Source organism: Hemiscyllium ocellatum, chromosome 50 (genome assembly GCF_020745735.1).
Source record: "Hemiscyllium ocellatum isolate sHemOce1 chromosome 50, sHemOce1.pat.X.cur, whole genome shotgun sequence".
Lineage (NCBI taxonomy): Eukaryota > Metazoa > Chordata > Chondrichthyes > Orectolobiformes > Hemiscylliidae > Hemiscyllium > Hemiscyllium ocellatum.
Window position 1 is genome coordinate 2,627,866 of NC_083450.1, and position 22,775 is coordinate 2,650,640.

Here is a 22,775-nt window from a genome sequence, read left to right on the forward strand (position 1 = left end):
CCGTCCATGCTGACCCAGATATCCCAACCCAGTCTAGTCCCACCTGCCAGCACCCGGCCCATATCCCTCCAACCCTTCCTTTTCGTATATCCATCCAAATGCCTTTCAAATGTTGCAATTGTACCAGCCTCCACCACTTCCTCTGGCAGCTCATTCCATACACGTACCACCCTCTGTGTGAAAACGTTGCCCCTTAGGTCTCTTTTATATCTTTCCCCTCTCACTCTAAACCTATGCCCTCTACCTCTGGACTCCCTGACCCCAGGGAAAAGACATTGTCTGTTTACCCTATATCCATGCCCCTCATAATTTTGTAAACCTCTATAAGGTCACCCCTCAGCCTCCGACACTCCAGGGAAAACAGCCCCAGCCTGTTCAGCCTCTCCCTGTAGCTCAGATCCTCCAACCCTGGCAACATCCTTGTAAATCTTTTCTGAACCCTTTCAAGTTTCACAACATCTTTCCGATAGGAAGGAGACCAGAATTGCACGCAATATTCCAACAGTGGCCTAACCAATGTCCTGTACAGCTGCAACATGACCTCCCAACTCCTGTACTCAATACTCTGACCAATAAAGGAAAGCATACCAAACGCCACCTTCACTATCCTATCTACCTGCGACCCCACTTTCAAGGAGCTATGAACCTGCACTCCAAGGTCTCTTTGTTCAGCAACACTCCCTAGGACCTTACCATGAAGTGTATAAGTCCTGCTAAGATTTGCTTTCCCAAAATGAAGCATCTAGCATTTATCTGAATTAAACCCCATCTGTCACTTCTCAGCCCATTGGCCCATCTGGTCCAGATCCTGTTGTAATCTGAGGTAGCCATCTTCACTGTCCACTACACCTCCAAGTTTGGTGTCATCTGCAAACTTACTAACTATACCTCTTATGCTCGCATCCAAATCATTTATGTAAATGATAAAAAGTAGAGGGCCCAGCACCGATCCTTGTGGCACTCCACTGGTCACAGGCCTCCAGTCTGAAAAACAACCCTCCACCACCACCCTGTCTTCTACCTTTGAGCCAGTTCTGTATCCAAATGGCTAGTTCCCCCTGTATTCCATGAGATCTAACCTTGCTAACCAGTCTCCCATGGGGAACCTTGTTGAATGCCTTACTGAAGTCCATAGAGTCACGTCAACTGCTCTGCCCTCATCAATCCTCTTTGTTACTTCTTCAAAAAACTCAATCAAGTTTGTGAGACATGATTTCCCACGCACAAAGCCATGTTGACTATCCCGAATCAGTCCTTGCCTTTCCAAATACATGTACATCCTGTCCCTCAGGGTTCCCTCCAACAACTTGCCCACCACCGAGGTCAGGCTCACCGGTCTATAGTTCCCTGGCTTGTCCTTACCGCCCTTCTTAAACAGTGGCACCACGTTAGCCAACCTCCAGTCTTCCAGCACCTCACCTGTGACTATCGATGATACAAATATCTCAGCAAGAGGCCCAGCAATCACTTCTCTAGCTTCCCACAGAGTTCTCGGGTACACCTGATCAGGTCCTGGGGATTTATCCACCTTTAACCATTTTAAGACATCCAGCACTTCCTCCTCTGTAATCTGGACATTTTGCAAGATGTCACCATCTATTTCCCGACAGTCTATATCTTCCATATCCTTTTCCACAGTAAATACTGATGCAAAATATTCATTTAGTATCTCCTCCATTTTCTGTGGTTCCACACAAAGGCCGCCTTGCTGATCTTTGAGGGGCCCTATTCTCTCCCTAGTTACCCTTTTGTCCTTAATATATTTGTAAAAACCCTTTGGATTCTCCTTAATTTTATTTGCCAAAGCTATCTCATGTCCCCGTTTTACCCTCCTGATTTCCCTCTTAAGTATACTCCTACTGCCTTTATACTCTAAGGATTCACTCGATCTATCCTGTCTGTACCTGACATATGCTTCCTTCTTTTTCTTAACCAAAGCCTCAATTTCTTTAGTCATCCAGCATTCCCTATACCTACCAGCCTTCCCTTTCACCCTGACAGGAATATACTTTCTCTGGATTCTTGTTATCTCATTTCTGAAGGCTTCCCATTTTCCAGCCGTCCCTTTACCTGCGAACATCTGCCTCCAATCAGCTTTCGAAAGTTCTTAGCTGAGAATGTGTTGCTGGTTAAAGCACAGCAGGTTAGGCAGCATCCAAGGAGCAGGAAATTCGACGTTTCGGGCCAGAGCCCTTCATCAGGAATGAGGAGAGGGTGCCAGGCAGGCTAAGATAAAAGGTAGGGAGGAGGGACTTGGGGGAGGGGCGATGGAGATGTGATAGGTGGAAGGAGGTCAAGGTGAGGGTGATAGGCCGGAGTGGGGTGGGGGCGGAGAGGTCAGGAAGAAGATTGCAGGGTAGGAGGGCGGTGCTGAGTTGAGGGAACCGACTGAGACAAGGTGGGGGGAGGGGAAATGAGGAAACTGGAGAAATCTGAGTTCATTCCTTGTGGTTGGAGGGTTCCCAGGCGGAAGATGAGGCGCTCTTCCTCCAACCGTCCTGTTGCCATGGTCTGGCGATGGAGCAGTCCAAGGACCTGTATGTCCTCGGTGGAGTGGGAGGGAGAGTTAAAGTGTTGAGCCATGGGGTGGTTGGGTTGGTTGGTCCGGGCGCCCCAGAGGTGTTCCCTGAAGCGTTCTGCAAGTAGGCGGCCCGTCTCCCCAATATAGAGGAGGCCACATCGGGTGCAGCGGATGCAATAGATGATGTGTGTGGAGGTGCAGGTGAATTTGTGGCGGATATGGAAGGATCCCTTGGGGCCTTGGAGAGAAGTGAGGGAGGAGGTGTGGGCGCAAGTTTTACATTTCCTGCGGTTGCAGGGGAAGGTGCCGGGAGTGGAGGTTGGGTTGGTGGGGGGTGTGGACCTGACGAGGGAGTCACGAAGGGAGTGGTCTTTGCGGAACGCTGATAGGGGAGGGGAGGGAAATATATCCCTGGTGATGGGGTCCGTTTTTGTTTTTCGCAAGTTCTTGCCTAATACCGTCAAAACTGGCCTTTCTCCAATTTAGGATTTCAACTTTTAGATCTGGTCTATCCTTTTCCATCACTATTTTAAAACAAATAGAATTATGGTCGCTGGCCCCAAAGTGCTCCCCCACTGACACCTCAGTCACCTGCCCTGCCTTATTTCCCAAGAGTAGGTCAAGTTTTGCACCTTCTCTAGTAGGTACATCCACATACTGAATCAGAAAATTGTCTTGTACACATTTAAGAAATTCCTCTCCATCTAAACCTTTAACACTATGGGAGTCCCAGTCTGTGTTTGGAAAGTTAAAATCCCCTATCATAACTACCATATTATTCTTACAGATAGCTGAGATCTCCTTACAAGTTTGTTTCTCAATTTCCCGCTGACTATTGGGGTGTCTATAATACAATCCCAATAAGGTGATCATCCCTTTCTAATTTCTCAGTTCCTCCCTGGATATATTTCCGGGAATATCCTCCCTCAGCACAGCTGTAATGCTATCCCTTATCAAAAACACCACTCCCCCTCCTCTCTTGCCTCCCTTTCTATCCTTCCTGTAGCATTTGTATCCTGGAGCATTAAGCTGCCAGTCCTGCCCATCCCTGAGCCATGTTTCTGTAATTGCTATGATATTCCAGTCCCATGTTCCTAACCATGCCCTGAGTTCATCTGCCTTCCCTGTTCGGCCCCTTGCATTGAAATAAATGCAGTTTAATTCCCTGTCTGTTTGACTCACTTCTGTTCTCAGCTGTGCCCATCTCAGATCGATCTCTTTCCTCACTATCTCGCTGGGTCCCATCCTCCCACCTTACTCGTTTAAATCCTCCCGAGCAGCTCTAGCAAATCTCCCTGCCAGTATATTAGTCCCCTTCCAATTTAGGTGCAATCCGTCCTTCTTGTACAGGTCACTTCTACCCCAAAAGAGATTCCAATGATCCAAAAATGTGAATCCTTCTCCCATACACCAGCTCCTCAGCCATGCATTCATCTGCTCTATCCTCCTATTCCATTGGGTTTGTGTGTGTGTGTGTGTGTGTATGTGTCTGTATATGTGTGTGTGTGGGGGGGGGGGGGGGTGTCTGTGTGTGTGTCGTGTGTGTGTGTGTGTGTGGGTGGGGGGTGTGTGTCTGTGTGTGTGTGTGTCTGTGTGTGTCAGTGTGTCTGTCTGTGTGTGGGGGGGCATGTGTGTGTCTGTTTGGGCGTGTGTGTGTGTCAGTGTGTGTGTCTGTTTGGGCACGTGTGTATGTGTGTGTCTGTGTGTGTGTCTGTGTGGGTGTATGTGTCTTTGTGTGTGTGAGTGTGGGTGTGAATGTGTCTGTGTGTGCATGTGTGTCTGTGAGTGTATGTGTCTGTGTGTGTCTGTTTGTCTGTCTGTGTGTGTCTGTATGTGTGAGTGTGTTTGTGTGTCTGTCTGTCTATGTGTGTGTCTGTCTGTGCGTGTTTGTGTGTGTATCTGTGTGTGTGTATCTGTGTGGGTGTGTGTGGGTGTCTGTCTGTGTGTGCGTGTTTGTGTATGTGTCTGTGTGTGTGTGTCTGTGTGTGTGTGTATCTGTGTGTGTATATCTGTGTGGGTGTGTGTGGGTGTCTGTCTGTGTGTGTCTGTCTGTGCGTGTTTGTGTGTGTGTGTGTGTGTGTGTGTGTATATATGTGGGTGGGTGTGTGTGTGTGTGGGTGTGTGGGTGGGTGTGTGTGTGTGTGGGTGTGTGGGTGTGTGTGTGTGTGTGTGGGTGTGTGAGTGTGTGTGTGTGTGTGTGTGTGTGTGTGTGTGTGGGTGTGTGTGTGTGTGGGTGTGTGTGTGTGTGGTGTGTGCTAACTCTCCCCCAGGCCCAGGCCGGGCTGAGCTGGGAGCAGATTCTGAGGGTCCGGTCAGAGGCTGCTGGGAATCCAGGCCCCGGTTAGCTGCAAGGTGGAGGAACGTTTCCCCGAGACCAGTCATCCACATTAACCATTAACCACACTAACCATTAACCACACTAACCATTAACCACACTAACCAAGCAGCTGAAACAGGCTTAGACACGGAAATAAGCAAAAGGACTTTAGTCTTGAGCTGAGAAGGAAACCAATGGTGAAGACAGAACTGCTGCGGGGTTGTTTAATAACCAACAGCTCAGATAATATGGACATTGTTCCGTGATTTCCAGGGACTGGGTGGGAAGGCCAGGAACCAACAATTGAAATTCAGTAAGAGGGAAGAAATTTGCATTTCAATAGTGCCTCTGTCATCCTCAAAAACTTGCCCAACATGTTGCAGCCAATGAAACCATTTCTGAGCTGGACTGACTTCACATTGGAAGGATATCGACAGCCAATGTTGTATCAAAGCAGAGTAAAGGGCAGAAAGAGGCCATTCGGTCCATCAGCACCTCGGTGACCCTCCAAACAACATCCCGCACAGAACTGCAGCAAAGTTTCCAAACGGAGCAACATCACCGCTCCCTCAGCACTGACCCTCCGACAGTGCCCACTCCCTCAGCACTGTCCCTCCGACAGTGCCCACTCCCTCAGCACTGTCCCTCCGACAGGGCCCACTCCCTCAGCACTGACCCTCCGACAGGGCCCACTCCCTCAGCACTGACCCTCCGACAGGGCCCACTCCCTCAGCACTGACCCTCCGACAGGGCCCACTCCCTCAGCACTGTCCCTCCGACAGGGCCCACTCCCTCAGCACTGACCCTCCGACAGGGCCCACTCCCTCAGCACTGACCCTCCTACAGGGCCCACTCCCTCAGCACTGACCCTCCGACAGGGCCCACTCCCTCAGCACTGACCCTCCGACAGGGCCCACTCCCTCAGCACTGACTCTCCGACAGGGCCCACTCCCTCAGCACTGACCCTCCGACAGGGCCCACTCCCTCAGCACTGACCCTCCTACAGGGTCCACTCCCTCAGCACTGACCCTCCGACAGTGCCCACTCCCTCAGCACTGACCCTCCGACAGTGCCCACTCCCTCAGCACTGACCCTCCGACAGTGCGGCACTCCCTCAGCACTGACCCTCCGACAATGCGGCACTCCCTCAGCACTGACCCTCTGACAGTGCGGCCCCTTGAGAAAGGACTCAGTCCCTGCCCTGACTGTGTCAGATGCCCGTCCTCACCTCCGTGGGTGGGGTCTTCCATAACGAAGCACTGTGGGGGGGGGGGGGGGGCTGTGAAGGAGGAGGTAACCCCTCGCTGGCAGGGAATAATTGAGCAGCTGCAATGGTGCACTGGTGGCAATGCTGCAGTCAGGGGCTGGGGCTGGGGGCACTCGGGGACGCTGGGTTAACCCGTCTACCGCGCTTGGCTGACTTACCTGTTAAACCTACGCACGAGGACCTTGATCTGATTGAAGTCGGGTCTCTCGAGCACGTCTTCAGCCCAGCATCTCTGCATCAGGGCACTGAGCTCCGCTACCCCCGGGCTGCACAGGCCTGTGCTAGGCCGGAACTGAGGCGTCTGGACACGCACCACATTCTCCACAATCTCTGAGGGAGACATTTCACACACCGATGGTCAGTGGGGATGGAGGGTCACCCACCGCTACGGACATTTACTGGGGCATGGGCATTGTCCCTCACCTCACACAAACCGTACCCCAGTGAGAGTCAGTGTGTGTGTGGGACCCCGTATCCCAGTGAGAGTCAGTGTGTTTGTGGGACTGTACCCCAGTGAGAGTCAGTGTGTGTGTGTGGGACCCTGTACCCCAGTGAGAGTCAGTGTGTGTGTGGGACCCTGTACCCCAGTGAGAGTCAGTGTGTGTGTGGGACCCTGTACCCCAGTGAGAGTCAGTGTGTGTGTGGGACTGTACCCCAGTGAGAGTCAGAGTGTGTGGGACGTGTATTGGATCTGGGAAGTTTGATGGTGCTGGTAGCAAAAGTGATTCCTGGTTCTGTTCACCGAGACCCTGTGCGGGACAGTGAGTGTACAGTTCTGTCAATGCACAGTGACCGGTTCTCTCCTCCCCTGTCAGCACCAACCTGCTGTCCCATGTCCGGCTGGATCGTTTCTGGGTTTGGCTTCAAGACACACTTTGAAACTCGAATGACTGATTTAGGACTGTTTTAAACTCATTCCTGGGTTTTGGGTGTTGGTGTCTGGGCCAGTATTTCCTGGCCATCCCGAGCTGCCCAGAGGACGGTTCAGAGTCATCCCTGTAGGCTGTGGGTCTGGAGTCACGTATAGGCCTGTCCAGGGCAGGATGGCAGGTTCCTTCCCTGAGGGTCCTGAGTGACCCCGGTGGGTTTCCACTGACAATGGCTTCATGATGATGGTTAGTCCCTGAGCTTTCCCACAGGGTGGAGCTGGCCGGACCAGTGCCCATGACTCTCCCTGAGAATGGCGGTGCCCAGGGACTGGTTCCACTTTCTGCCTGGCAATGTTCAGACCACACCCACAGGCTTCCCATGCCCGACTGTCACACCCAGCTCTGTCTGAGATTCCACACTCCAGAGCCTTCTTACTCTGAGGGGGGTCCGTGTGGGTCTGTGTGTGTGTGTGTGTCTGTGTATGTCTGTGAGTGTGTGTGTCTGTGTGTCAGTGTGTGTCTGCGTGTCTGTGTGTGTGGGGGGGAGGGGGTGTGTGTGTGTTGGGGGGGAGGGGTGTGTGTGTGTCAGTGTGTGGGGGGGAGGGGTGTGTGTGTGGGGGGGGAGGGGTGTGTGTGTGTGTGTGTGTGTGAGTTTGTGTGTCTGTGTGTGTGCGTGTGTGAGGGTGTGTGTGTGTGTGTGTGTGCCTGTGTCTGTGTCGGGGGGAGGGGTGTGAGTGTGTGTGTGTGAGTGTGTGTGTGTGTGTGTGTGTGTGTGTGAGGGTGTGTGTGTCTGTGTGTGTGTGTGTGTGTGTCTGTGTCTGTGTGTGTGGGGGGGGAGGTGTGTGTGTGTGTGTGAGGGTGTGTGTGTGAGTGTGTGTGTCTGTGTGTGTCTGTGTCTGTGTGTGTGTGGGGGGGAGGTGTGAGTGTGTGTGTGTCTGTGTCTGTGTGTGTGTGGGGGGAGGGGTGCGTGTGTGTGTGAGTGTGTGTGTGTGTGAGTCTGTGTGTGTGTCTGTGTCTGTGTCTGTGTGTGTGTGGGGGGAGGGGTGTGTGTGTGTGTGTGAGTGTGTGTGTCAGTGTGTCTGTGTGTGAGGGTGTGTGTGTGTGTCGGTGTGTGTGTGTATGGGGGGGAGGGGTGTGTGTGTGCGTGTGTGTGTGTGAGGGTGTGTGTGTCAGTGTGTGTGTGTGTGTGTGGATTCCTGTACCTAGAGGATGATCAGAGATGATCCACTCGATCCCTGACCTGCAGAGTGGAAGGATATCTGATATGGTTCAGCCCCTTTCCCCATCACATCGACCCAATGGTCTGTGTGGCCAATGCTGTACCAGCTTTGAGAAGATTAGTAGCTCAGGTTGAGGTTCTGGATGTAGGTTTGCTCACTGAGCTGGAAGATTCAAGTTCCGACGTTTCGTCACCAGACTCGGTAACATCTTCAGTGAGCCTCCGGACGAAGCAACGCTGATGCTTCCTGCTTTCTATGTATATGTTTGGGTTTCTTTGGGTTGGTGATGTCATTTCCTGTAGTGATGTCATTTCCAATGGTGGTATGTACCCAAACATTTACAGAGAAAGTAGGAAGCATCAGTGTTGCTTCGTCCAGAGGCTCACTGAAGATGTTACCCAGTATGGTGACGAAACGTCTGAACTTGAACCTTCCAGCTCAGTGAGCAAACCAACATCCGTGGCTGTCGAATTGTGCCCAGCAAGATCCCGCAGGAATTCCCCAGCGCTCCCCTCCCTCAGCAACACTGGCCTTACCTTTGGGAGTGAGGTTTCTGCCCTCGATGTAGAAGGGGCCATTCCGCAGGGCTATCTCCTGGAGGATGATCCCAAAGCTGTACACGTCTCCTTTCAGAGAGCCTGCCAAGGGGCCGTCCAACCGCAGGATCTCCGGCGCCGTCCACAGCTTCTCTGTCAGAGTAAACAGTCACGGAGCTCAATACACCCCCTCACACACACCCTCACACACACTCACACACACACACACACACACTCACACACACACACACACACCCACACTCACACACACACCCCCTCACACACCCCCTCACACACACACCCCCCCACACACACCCCGTCACACTCACACACACCCTCACACACACCCTCTCTCACACACACTCACACACACACACACACACACACCCTCACACACTCCCTCACACACCCTCACACCCACACACTCACACACCCCCTCACACACCTCCTCACACACCTCCTCACACACCCCCTCACACACCCTCACAGCCCCTCACACACACACTCACACACACCCTCACACACACACACTCACACACCCCCTCACACACACACTCACACACCCCCACACACACTCCTTCACAAACACCCTCACACACCCCCTCACATACACACACCCCACACACACACACCCCCACACACCCCTTCACACACACACACGGCACAGTCCCACAGATAATGAATCAAATGAGAGATTGGCAACAACACCCATTTACCCCCCACCACCCCCCCCCCCCCCACTCCCCATGGGAGCGAGTCCCCCATTCTCCCCCCACTCCCTGTGGGAGCGAGTGCCCCAATCCCCTCCCCCCCCCCCCACCCTGGGGCAGTGAGAGCCTGCCCTTTGCCCTTTGCCCTTTGCACTGGTTAATGGTGAGTGGATCCCTCAGTGACGCACTTGCGTACAGCAGAGCCCCGTCGTGGGAATCCCCCGGTGATCGGAGACTGGCCAAACCATAGTCCGTGATCTTCAAAACAAACCGACTGTCAACCACACAGTTGGAAGATTTCAGATTTCCGTGGCAACCAATAACGCTGCTGTGCAGGAACGCCATTCCCTGGGAGACGGGGAGAGAGAGAGAGAAAGAGAGAGAGAGAGAGAGGTCACGAATCGAGAGTGTGCAGTGAGGGGATTGGGTCTGAATGGAAGCTGGGAGAGACCGCTCCCAAGGCAGCTTCCTAACTAACCACTCACTTCGTTCCCCCGAGAGCGTGGAAGCAGGCCATTCGGCCCATTGAGTTCATGCTGACCCTCCAGAGAGCTTCCCACCCAGACCCGCATACTGCCTTATCTCTATAACCTTAGATTTCCACATGTTAGCCCACCCTAACCTGCACATCCCTGGGCACTATGGGACAATTTCCCATGGCCAATCCACCCTAACCTGCACATCCCTGGGCACTATGGGACAATTTCCCATGGCCAATCCACCCTAACCTGCACATCCCTGGGCACTATGGGACAATTTCCCATGGCCAATCCACCCTAACCTGCACATCCCTGGGCACTATGGGACAATTTCCCATGGCCAACCCACCCTAACCTGCACATCCCTGGGCACTATGAGACAATTTCCCATGGCCAATCCACCCTAACCTGCACATCCCTGGGTCCTATGGGACAATTTCCCGCGGCCAATCCACCCTAACCTGCACATCCCTGGGTCCTATGGGACAATTTCCCGCGGCCAATCCACCCGAACCTGCACATCCCTGGGTCCTATGGGACAATTTCCCGCGGCCAATCCACCCTTAGCTGCACATCCCTGGGCACAATAGGTCAATTTCCCATGGTCAATCCACCCTAACCTGCACATCCCTGGACACTATGGGACAATTTCCCATGGTCAATCCACCCTAACCTGCACATTCCTGGGCACTGTGTGACAATTTCCCATGGCCAATCCACCCTAACCTGCACATCCCTGGGCACTATGGGACAATTTCCCATGACCAATCCACCTTAACCTGCACATCCCTGGGCACTATGGGACAATTTCCCATGGCCAATCCACCCTAACCTGCACATCCCTGGGTCCTATGGGACAATTTCCCGCGGCCAATCCACCCTAACCTGCACATCCCTGGGTCCTATGGGACAATTTCCCGCGGCCAATCCACCCGAACCTGCACATCCCTGGGTCCTATGGGACAATTTCCCGCGGCCAATCCACCCTTAGCTGCACATCCCTGGGCACAATAGGTCAATTTCCCATGGTCAATCCACCCTAACCTGCACATCCCTGGACACTATGGGACAATTTCCCATGGTCAATCCACCCTAACCTGCACATTCCTGGGCACTGTGTGACAATTTCCCATGGCCAATCCACCCTAACCTGCACATCCCTGGGCACTATGGGACAATTTCCCATGACCAATCCACCTTAACCTGCACATCCCTGGGCACTATGGGACAATTTCCCATGGCCAATCCACCCTAACCTGCACATCCCTGGGCACTATGGGACAATTTCCCATGTCCAATCCACCTTAACCTGCACATCCCTGGGCACAATGGGACAATTTCCCATCGCCAATCCACCCTAACCTGCACATCCCTGGGCACTATGGGACAATTTCCCATGGCCAATCCACCCTAACCTGCACATCCCTGGGTCCTATGGGAGACTTTCCCGCGGCCTCTCCACCTAACCTACACATCCCTGGGTCCTATGGGACAATTTCCCGCGGCCAATCCACCCGAACCTGCACATCCCTGGGTCCTATGGGACAATTTCCCGTGGCCAATCCACCCTTAGCTGTACATCCCTGGGCACAATGGGTCAATTTCCCATGGCCAACCCACCCTAACCTGCACATTCCTGGGCACTATGGGACAATTTCCCATGGCCAATCCACCCTAACCTGCACATCCCTGGACACTGTGGGACAATTTCCCATGGCCAATCCACCCTAACCTGCACATCCCTGGGCACCATGGGACAATTTCCCATGGCCAACCCACCCTAACCTGCACGTCCCTGGACACTATGGGACAATTCTCCATGGCCAATCCACCCTAACCTGCACATCCCTGGGCACCATGGGACAATTTCCCATGGCCAATCCACCCTAACCTGCACATCCCTGGGCACTGTGTGACAATTTCCCATGGCCAACCCACCCTAACCTGCACATCCCTGGGCACTATGAGACAATTTCCCATGGCCAATCCACTCAAACCTTCGCATCCCTGGGCACTGTGGGACAATTTCCCATGGCCAACCCACCCTAACCTGCACGTCCCTGGACACTATGGGACAATTTCCCATGGCCAATCCACCCGAACCTGCACAAACCTGGGCACCATGGGACAATTTCCCATGGCCATCCCACCCTAACCTGCACATCCCTGGGCACTATGGGACAATTCCCCATGGCCAATCCACCCTAACCTGCACATCCCTGGGCACTGTGTGACAATTTCCCATGGCCAATCCACCCTAACCTGCACATCCCTGGGCACTGTGTGACAATTTCCCATGGCCAACCCACCCTAACCTGCACATCCCTGGGCACTATGAGACAATTTCCCATGGCCAATCCACTCAAACCTTCGCATCCCTGGGCACTGTGGGACAATTTCCCATGGCCAATCCACCCTAACCTGCACATCCCTGGGCACTGTGGGACAATTTCCCATGGCCAATCCACCCTAACCTGTACATCCCTGGACACTATGGGACAATTTCCCATGGCCAATCCACCCTAACCTGTACATCCCTGGGCACTATGGGACAATTTCCCATGGCCAATCCACCCAAACCTTCGCATCGCTGGGCACTGTGTGACAATTTCCCATGGCCAATCCACCCTAACCTTCGCATCCCTGGGCACTATGGGACAATTTCCCATGGCCAATCCACCCAAACCTTCGCATCGCTGGGCACTGTGTGACAATTTCCCATGGCCAATCCACCCTAACCTTCGCATCCCTGGGCACTATGGGACAATTTCCCATGGCCACTCCACCCTAACCTGCACATCCCTGGGCACTGTGGGACAATTTCCCATGGCCAATTCACCCGAACCTGCACATCCCTGGGCACTATGGGACAATTTCCCATGGCCAACCCACCCTAACCTACACATCCCTGGGCACTATGGGACAGTTTCCCATGGCCAAACCACCCTAACCTGCACATCCCTGGACACTATGGGACAATTTCCCATGGCCAACCCACCTTAAATTGGCCAACCCACCTTAACCTACACATCCCTGGGCACTATGTGACAATTTCCCATGGCCAATCCACCCTAACCTGCACATCTTTGGACTGTGGGAAGAATCCGGAGCAAACCCACGCAGACAGGGTGCGAATTTGCAAACTCCACAGTGACAGGTGCCCGAGGCTGGAATCGAACCCAGGTCCCTGGTGCCGTGAGACACCCCATTCCTCTCCCCCAACTCCTGAATGGCCCCCTCCCCATTGTGTTCCCAAACCTTACCACATCCCATTGACCAGCCCTCAGCTGCACTGAACAGCTACAGCAAGCAACACATCCGGACTGGACCAGGCCCTTCGGCCCAGCTCGTACTGGCCCTTACCTTGACAATGTCGTTGATCAGTGAGTAACGAAACATCCAGTCCAGGGTAATGCTCTCATTTTCCAAAATGTCCTAGTGAGGAACAGATACGTTTCTGATCAGAAGGGAAGGGTTTGGTGGGTCTGGGATCATCCCCCTCAGGGAGGGACGGTTTCTATGGTAACAGGGGCCTCCCACAGCCATGTTGGAGATGGAGCTCATGCTGCTACTGGCCTGGTCACCCAGGCTTCCCACACACACCACACACACGCCCCACACACACACCCCACACACACACGCACCCACACACCCACACACACACACCCCACACACGCCCACACACTCCCCACACACACCACACACCCCCACACACACACACCCCCACACACACCCCCCCCCCACACACACACCCACACACACACACACCCACACACCCACACACACACACCCCACACACGCCCACACATTCCCCACACACACCACACCCCCCCCACACACACACACCCCCACACACACACCCACACACACACACCCCCCACACACACCCCACACACACACACACCATACAGAACCCCCCCACACACACACACAACCTGCCCCACACACACCCACACACACACACCCCACAAACGCACACACACACCCCCCCACACACCCCCCCCCCACACACACACCCACCACACCCCCACCCCCACACACACACACACCCCCAGACATACACACACACACCCCACACACACACTCACACACTCCACACACACTCACACACACACACCCCACACACACCCCCCCCACACACACACACACACACACCCCGCCACACACACACACACCATACACACACACTCACACACATATACACACACACACACACATTCACACACACACACACACACACGCACCCACACACAGACATGCACATCTTTACACGCACACATCACACACACCCACACACACACCCACACACCCACACAAATACCCACACCCATCTTCACACACACACCCACACCCACACACAGACACCCACTCACATACACACCCACACACACTCACATACACACACCCACACACCCGCACACACCCACACACACTCATATACACCCCCCCACACACACACTCATATACACCCCCACACACACACACACTTTCACACACACCCCACACACATACCCCTCACACACCCCACCACGCACACTCACACACACACCCACACACTCACGCACACCTTCACAGACACAATCCCACACAAACACACCCACACACACCCACTCACACACCCCACACCCACACACACACCCGTCCCACATACACACACCCACACACGCACACTCACACACATATGCACACACACACACACACACACACCCCCACACACAGACATGCACATCTTTACACGCACACATCACACACACCCACACACCCCCACACACACACCCACCCACACACACCCACACCCACACACATACCCACACACCCACACACTTGCACATACCCACATAAACACCCACACACCCACACTTTCACACACACCCCTCACACACCCCCACACCCACACACATACCCACACCCACGCACACACCCACCCACACCACACAGACACCTACTCACATACACACCCACACACACTCACATACATTCACACACAACCACCCACCCCCCCAAACACACACCCACACACATACACACCCACACACTCACATACACACACCTCACACACACACCCTCCCCTCCCACACATACACTCACACAGACACACACACTCACCCACACATACACACCTACCAACACACCCTACACACACTAACACCCCTTCCCATGGCCATCCACTCCCACAGAGAGAGTAGCCCCCACAGCTCTCCTGGTTCAGAGTGTGGAAATACCACCCAATGTGCCCGGTGGTCTCCTCAGTAACTACAGGAGTCTGGAGGGTATCTGAAAAAGAAACTGCCCCCCTTCCTATCGTCAGTTGGGGCATCCTGACCAATTGGAAACCCAATGTGGAGCAGGGGGAGGGAGGGAGTAAGAGATGGGGTGTTGGCGTATTGGCCCTCCATACCTGTAGGCTGCCGCGGGTACAGTACTCGGTAACAATGTAGGTGTGAGGGGGATCAATACTGGCTCCAATAAAGCGGGTTAGATGCTCATTCTGAACATCTCTCATCTGCAAGAACACAATCACAGACAAGCTCGGGTTCAGATCAACGCTCACAGACATCGACAGCACTGAATGAGGCCAATCAGTCCATCAGACTCACACAAGGGGCCAGCATTGGCTCAGCAACCATTCACCTTCAACAATAGTGAGTTAGTTCAGCTCATCACTTGATAGTTACAGAGAGTTAACCTGAAAAAAGGGCACGTTAAAGGGAGAGACCAGACCCTCTCTGTACACAATCCCACTGGTCCCAAACCCCTTCCCATTCCCTCCCACTGTACACAATCCCACTGGTCCCAAACCCCTTCCCATTCCCTCCCACTGTACACAATCCCAATGGTCCCAAACCCCTTCCCATTCCCTCCCACTGTACACAATCCCAATGGTCCCAAACCCCTTCCCATTCCCTCCCACTGTACACAATCCCAATGGTCCCAAACCCCTTCCCATTCCCTCCCACTGTACACAACCCCAATGGGCCCAAACCCCTTCCCATTCCCTCCCACTGTACACAATCCCAATGGACCCAACCCCTTCCCATTCCCTCCCACTGTCCACAATCCCATTGGACCCAAACCCCTTCCCATTCACTCCCACTGTACACAATCCCAATGAATCCAAACCCCTTCCCATTCCCTCCCACTGTACACAATCCCATTGGACCCAAGCCCCTTCCCATTCCCTCCCACTGTACACAATCCCAATGGTCCCAAACCCCTTCCCATTCCCTCCCACTATACACAATCCCAATGGGCCCAAAACCCTTCCCATTCACTCCCACAGTACACAGTCCCAATGGTCCCAAACCCCTTCCCATTCCCTCCCACAGTACACAATCCCAATGGACCCAAACCCCTTCCCATTCACTCCCACAGTACACACTCCCATTGGACCCAAACCCCTTCCCATTCCCCCCCACTGTACACAATCCCATTGGACCCAAACCCCTTCCCATTCCCTCCCACTGTACACAATCCCAATGAACCCAATCCCCTTCCCATTCCCTCCCACTGTACACAATCCCAATGGACTCAAACCCCTTCCCATTCCCTCCCACTGTACACAATCCCAATGGACCCAAGCCCCTTCCCATTCCCTCCCACTGTACACAGTCCCAATGGACCCAAACCCCTTCCCATTCCCTCCCACTGTACACAATCCCAATGGTCCCACACCCCTTCCCATTCACTCCCACTGTACACAATCTCAATGGACCCACACCCCTTCCCATTCCCTCCCACTGTACACAATCCCAATGGTCCCACACCCCTTCCCATTCACTCCCACTGTACACAGTCCCAATGGACCCAAACCCCTTCCCATTCCCTCCCACTGTACACAATCCCAATGGACCCACACCCCTTCCCATTCCCTCCCACTGTACACAATCCCAATGGTCCCACACCCCTTCCCATTCCCTCCCACTGTACACAATCCCAATGGTCCCACACCCCTTCCCATTCACTCCCACTGTACACAGTCCCAATGGACCCAAACCCCTTCCCATTCCCTCCCACTGTACACAATCCCAATGGACCCACACCCCTTCCCATTCCCTCCCACTGTACACAATCCCAATGGTCCCAAACCCCTTCCCATTCCCTCCCACTGTACACAATCCCAATGGTCCCAAACCCCTTCCCATTCCCTCCCACTGTACACAATCCCAATGGTCCCACACCCCTTCCCATTCCCTCCCACTGTACACGATCCCAATGGACCCACACCCTTTCAGAATCACTCAGAGAGAGGGTGATGGAAAATGGAAGACATTGCTCTGAGACGTACGTGTTTGAGCTCGAAAAGCACGTTGCGAGTGAGTTCCAGCCTTTTCTGGTTGATGTGTTTAATGGCCACAACATTTCCCTACGGAGAGACAGGAGATCCGCAATCAGACGCCGGCTGTTTTCAATGTGAGAAGGTGACCCGTCCCTCAGAGTGTGAATGGGGACCTGGGCCATGGACAGTCTCTAACACCCATCCCTCGCCATGACACGGAATAGCCCAGCCCCAACTGCTCGCCAGTGTCTGTCAGTACACACTAACCCGGCCATCCCATCAGGCCCAATCTCCATCCCATCAGGCCCAGTCGACATCCCATCAGGCCCAGTCTACATCCCATCAGGCCCAGTCTCCACATTCCATCAGGCCCAGTCTCCATCCCATCAGGCACAGTCTCCATCCCATCAGGCACAGTCTCCACATTCCATCAGGCCCAGTCTCCATCCCATCAGGCACAGTCTACATCCCATCAGGCACAGTCTACATCCCATCAGGCACAGTCTCCATCCCATCAGGCACAGTCTACATCCCATCAGCCCAGTCTACATCCCATCAGGCACAGTCTACATCCCATCAGGCCCAGTCTACATCCCATCAGGCACAGTCTCCATCCCATCAGCCCCAGTCTCCATCCCATCAGCCCAGTCTCCATCCCATCAGGCCCAGTCTCCATCCCATCAGGCCCAGTCTCCATCCCATCAGGCACAGTCTCCACATCCCATCAGCCTGGTCTCCATCCCATCAGCCCAGTCTCCATCCCATCAGGCACAGTCTCCATCCCATCAGCCCCGTCTCCATCCCATCAGGCACAGTCTACATCCCATCAGCCCAGTCTACATCCCATCAGCCCAGTCTCCATCCCATCAGGCCCAGTCTACATCCCATCAGGCACAGTCTCCATCCCATCAGCCCAGTCTACATCCCATCAGGCCCAGTCTCCATCCCATCAGGCCCAGTCTCCATCCCATCAGCCCCGTCTCCATCCCATCAGGCACAGTCTACATCCCATCAGCCCAGTCTACATCCCATCAGCCCAGTCTCCATCCCATCAGGCACAGTCTACATCCCATCAGCCCAGTCTACGTCCCATCAGCCCAGTCTCCATCCCATCAGGCCCAGTCTACATTCCATCAGGCACAGTCTCCATCCCATCAGGCCCAGTCTCCATCCCATCAGGCACAGTCTCCACATTCCATCAGGCCCAGTCTACATTCCATCAGGCACAGTCTCCATCCCATCAGGTACAGTCTCCATCCCATCAGGCCAGTCTCCATCCCATCAGCCCAGTCTCCATCCCATCAGGCACAGTCTACATCCCATCAGCCCAGTCTCCATCCCATCAGCACAGTCTACATCCCATCAGCACAGTCTCCATCCCATCAGGCACAGTCTACATCCCATCAGGCCCAGTCTCCATCCCATCAGGCCCAGTCTACATCCCATCAGGCACAGTCTCCATCCCATCAGCCCAGTCTACATCCCATCAGCCCAGTCTACATCCCATCAGGCACAGTCTCCATCCCATCAGGCACAGTCTACATCCCATCAGGCCCAGTCTCCATCCCATCAGGCCCAGTGTCCACATTCCATCAGGCCCAGTCTACATTCCATCAGGCACAGTCTCCATCCCATCAGGCCCAGTCTCCATCCCATCAGGCACAGTCTCCATCCCATCAGCCCAGTCTCCATCCCATCAGGCACAGTCTACATCCCATCAGCCCAGTCTCCATCCCATCAGCACAGTCTACATCCCATCAGCACAGTCTCCATCCCATCAGGCACAGTCTACATCCCATCAGGCACAGTCTCCGTCCCATCAGCACAGTCTCCATCCCATCAGGCACAGTCTCCATCCCATCAGCCCAGTCTCCATCCCATCAGGCACAGTCTACATCCCATCAGCCCAGTCTCCATCCCATCAGGCACAGTCTACATCCCATCAGCCCAGTCTACATCCCATCAGCCCAGTCTCCATCCCATCAGGCACAGTCTCCATCCCATCAGGCCCAGTCTACATCCCATCAGCCCAGTCTCCATCCCATCAGGCACAGTCTCCATCCCATCAGCCCAGTCTACATCCCATCAGGCACAGTCTCCATCCCATCAGCCCAGTCTCCATCCCATCAGGCCCAGTCTCCATCCCATCAGCCCAGTCTCCATCCCATCAGGCACAGTCTACATCCCATCAGCCCAGTCTACATCCCATCAGCCCAGTCTCCATCCCATCAGGCACAGTCTCCATCCCATCAGGCCCAGTCTCCATCCCATCAGCCCAGTCTCCATCCCATCAGGCACAGTCTCCATCCCATCAGCCCAGTCTACATCCCATCAGGCACAGTCTCCATCCCATCAGCCCAGTCTCCATCCCATCAGGCACAGTCTACATCCCATCAGCCCAGTCTACATCTCATCAGGCACAGTCTCCATCCCATCAGGCCCAGTCTACATCCCATCAGCCCAGTCTCCATCCCATCAGGCACAGTCTCCATCCCATCAGGCACAGTCTCCATCCCATCAGGCCCAGTCTCCATCCCATCAGGCACAGTCTACATCCCATCAGCCCAGTCTACATCCCATCAGCCCAGTCTCCATCCCATCAGGCACAGTCTCCATCCCATCAGGCCCAGTCTCCATCCCATCAGCCCAGTCTCCATCCCATCAGGCACAGTCTCCATCCCATCAGCCCAGTCTACATCCCATCAGGCACAGTCTCCATCCCATCAGCCCAGTCTCCATCCCATCAGGCACAGTCTACATCCCATCAGCCCAGTCTACATCCCATCAGGCACAGTCTCCATCCCATCAGCCCAGTCTCCATCCCATCAGCCCAGTCTCCATCCCATCAGGCACAGTCTCCATCCCATCAGCCCCGTCTCCATCCCATCAGGCACAGTCTACATCTCAGACATTCACCCCCCCCCCCACTCCCCTTGGGAGTGAGACCCCCATTCTCCCCCCTCACTGCTGGGGGAGTGGGGGCCCCCAGTAGTTGCTGTGTTGTTGTGTGACCCACCAATGCCCGATGAGCTGACCCCACAGGGAGGTTCGGTGACATTGCCTGTGGTGCCCTACCTTGTAATACGCCGTCTTGGCAAAGAGCTGGCACTGCTCATCGCTCGGCACCAGTAACCCACCGTTCGAGTCACGCTGCAGGAGACCAACTCTGTCAACAGCACATTCAAACTTCCTTTAAACCAGACCCAGCCCCCCCGACCCTGGGGGGCCCCACCCCCGACCCTGGGGGACCCCACGCCCTGACCCTGGGGATCCCACCCCCTGACCCTGGGGATCCCACCCCCTGACCCTGGGGGGCCCCACCCCCGACCCTGGGGGACCCCACGCCCTGACCCTGGGGAACCCCACGCCCTGACCCTGGGGGACCCCACCCCCTGACCCTGGGTGATCCCACCCCCTGACCCTGGGGGACCCCAACCCCTGACCCTGGGTGATCCCACCTCCTGACCCTGGGGGACCCCACCCCCTGACCCTGGGGGATCTCACCCCCTGTCCCTGGGGAATCCCACCCCCTGGACCCTGGGGGATCTCACCCCCTGACCCTGGGTGATCCCACCCCCTGACCCTGGGTGATCCCACTCCCTGACCCTGGGGAATCCCACCCCCTGACCCTGGGGGACCCCACCCCCTGTTCCTGGGGACCTCACCCCCTGACCCTGGGGGACCCCACCCCCTGACCCTGGGGATCCCACCCCCTGTTCCTGGGGACCTCACCCCCTGACCCTGGGGGACTGCACCTCCCTGACCCTGGGGGACCCCACCCCCTGTTCCTGGGGACCTCACCCCCTGACCCTGGGGAATCCCACCCCCTGACCCTGGGGATCCCACCCTCTGACCCTGGGTGATCCCACCCCCTGACCCTGGGGAATCCCACTCCCTGACCCTGGGGAATCCCACCCCCTGACCCTGGGGGACCCCAGCCCCTGACCCTGGGTGACCCCACCCCCTGACCCTGGGGATCCCACTCCCTGACCCTGGGTGATCCCACCCCCTGACCCTGGGGAATCCCACCCCCTGACCCTGGGGATCCCACCCCCTGACTCTGGGGAATCCCACTCCCTGACCCTGGGGAATCCCACCCCCTGACCCTGGGGGATTCCACCCCCTGACCCTGGGGGATCCCACCCACCCTGACCCTGGGGGAGTTCACATACACACACACACACACACACACAGACACACACACACACACAGACTCAGACACACACACAGACACACACATACAGTCATACACAGGCACACACACACAAAGACAGACACACACGCATACACACAGACACACACACAGACACATGCACAGACACACAGGTACACACACACACTCACGCAGACTCAGACACATTCACTCACACACATAGAGACACACAAACACACATACACACAGACACACAGACTCACAAACAGACACACACTCACACAGACTCAGACACTCTCACTCACACACACACACACACACACACATACACACCCACACACAGACACACACACACACACACACATACACACCCACACACAGACACACACAGACACACACACACACAGACACACACACACACACAGACTCAGACACACACACAGACACACACATACAGTCATACACAGGCACACACACACAAAGACAGACACACACGCATACACACAGACACATGCACAGACACACAGGTACACACACACACTCACGCAGACTCAGACACATTCACTCACACACATAGAGACACACAAACACACATACACACAGACACACAGACTCACAAACAGACACACACTCACACAGACTCAGACACTCTCACTCACACACAGACACACACACACATACACACCCACACACAGACACACAGACACACACACACATACACACCCACACACAGACACACACAGACACACACACACACACACACACACATACACACCCACACACAGACACACACACACACACACACACACGGCCCCCCCCAGACACTGCTGCCCTCCCCATACCCACCAGGGACAGGGTCAGTTTGCTGCCCGTATTCCCCAGGGTCTTCTCCGCGCTGCTGAAGTGAATGTTCTCTGAGCGGATCCTCCACAGCTCGCTCGCCAGCTCCTTCTCCAGCTTCAACTTCCTACAGAAGGACATCACAACCCGAGAACGAGAGTCAAACTCCCCTTTCCTCTGTCATCCCCACCACAACAACAGAGAGAGAGATTCCCTGATGGGATTTACAACAGGCAGAGGTGGCTGAGTGAAATATACAAGGGTCCTGAGAAGGAGTTAACAGGGAGAGTGTCAGTGTCTGTGTCTGTGTCTGTATGTGAGTGTGTGAGAGAGAGTGAGAGTGAGTGTGTGCGTGAGAGTGAGTGAGTGTGTGTGTGTGAGAGTGAGTGAGTGTGTGTGAGTGTGTGCGTGTGTGTGTGTGAGTTTCTGAGTGTGTGTGTGTGTGTGTGAGTTTCTGAGTATTTGAGAGTGTGTGAGTGAGTGTGTGAGAGTGTGAGTGTGTGTGAGAGTGTGAGTGAGTGTGTGTGTGTGAGTGTGTGTAAGAGTGTGTATGTGAGTGAGTGTGTATGAGAGTGTGAGTGAGTGTG

The 22,775-nt window shown here is 54.8% G+C and overlaps 1 protein-coding gene across 1 annotated transcript in view; it reads right to left on the bottom strand.

Annotated features, from left to right (window-relative positions):
* The window catches only part of LOC132805519 (atrial natriuretic peptide receptor 1-like), a 52,648-nt gene that overhangs the window by 15,133 nt on the left and 14,740 nt on the right, over positions 1-22,775 (bottom strand). Inside the window, exons 8-15 of the mRNA XM_060820631.1 lie at positions 22,195-22,315; positions 20,271-20,345; positions 17,205-17,282; positions 15,318-15,422; positions 13,283-13,354; positions 9,629-9,788; positions 8,731-8,883; positions 6,264-6,435 (exon numbers count right to left, since the gene is read on the bottom strand). Of these exons, the coding sequence (XP_060676614.1) occupies positions 6,264-6,435; positions 8,731-8,883; positions 9,629-9,788; positions 13,283-13,354; positions 15,318-15,422; positions 17,205-17,282; positions 20,271-20,345; positions 22,195-22,315 (936 nt within the window). The remainder of the gene's footprint in view (positions 1-6,263; positions 6,436-8,730; positions 8,884-9,628; positions 9,789-13,282; positions 13,355-15,317; positions 15,423-17,204; positions 17,283-20,270; positions 20,346-22,194; positions 22,316-22,775) is intronic.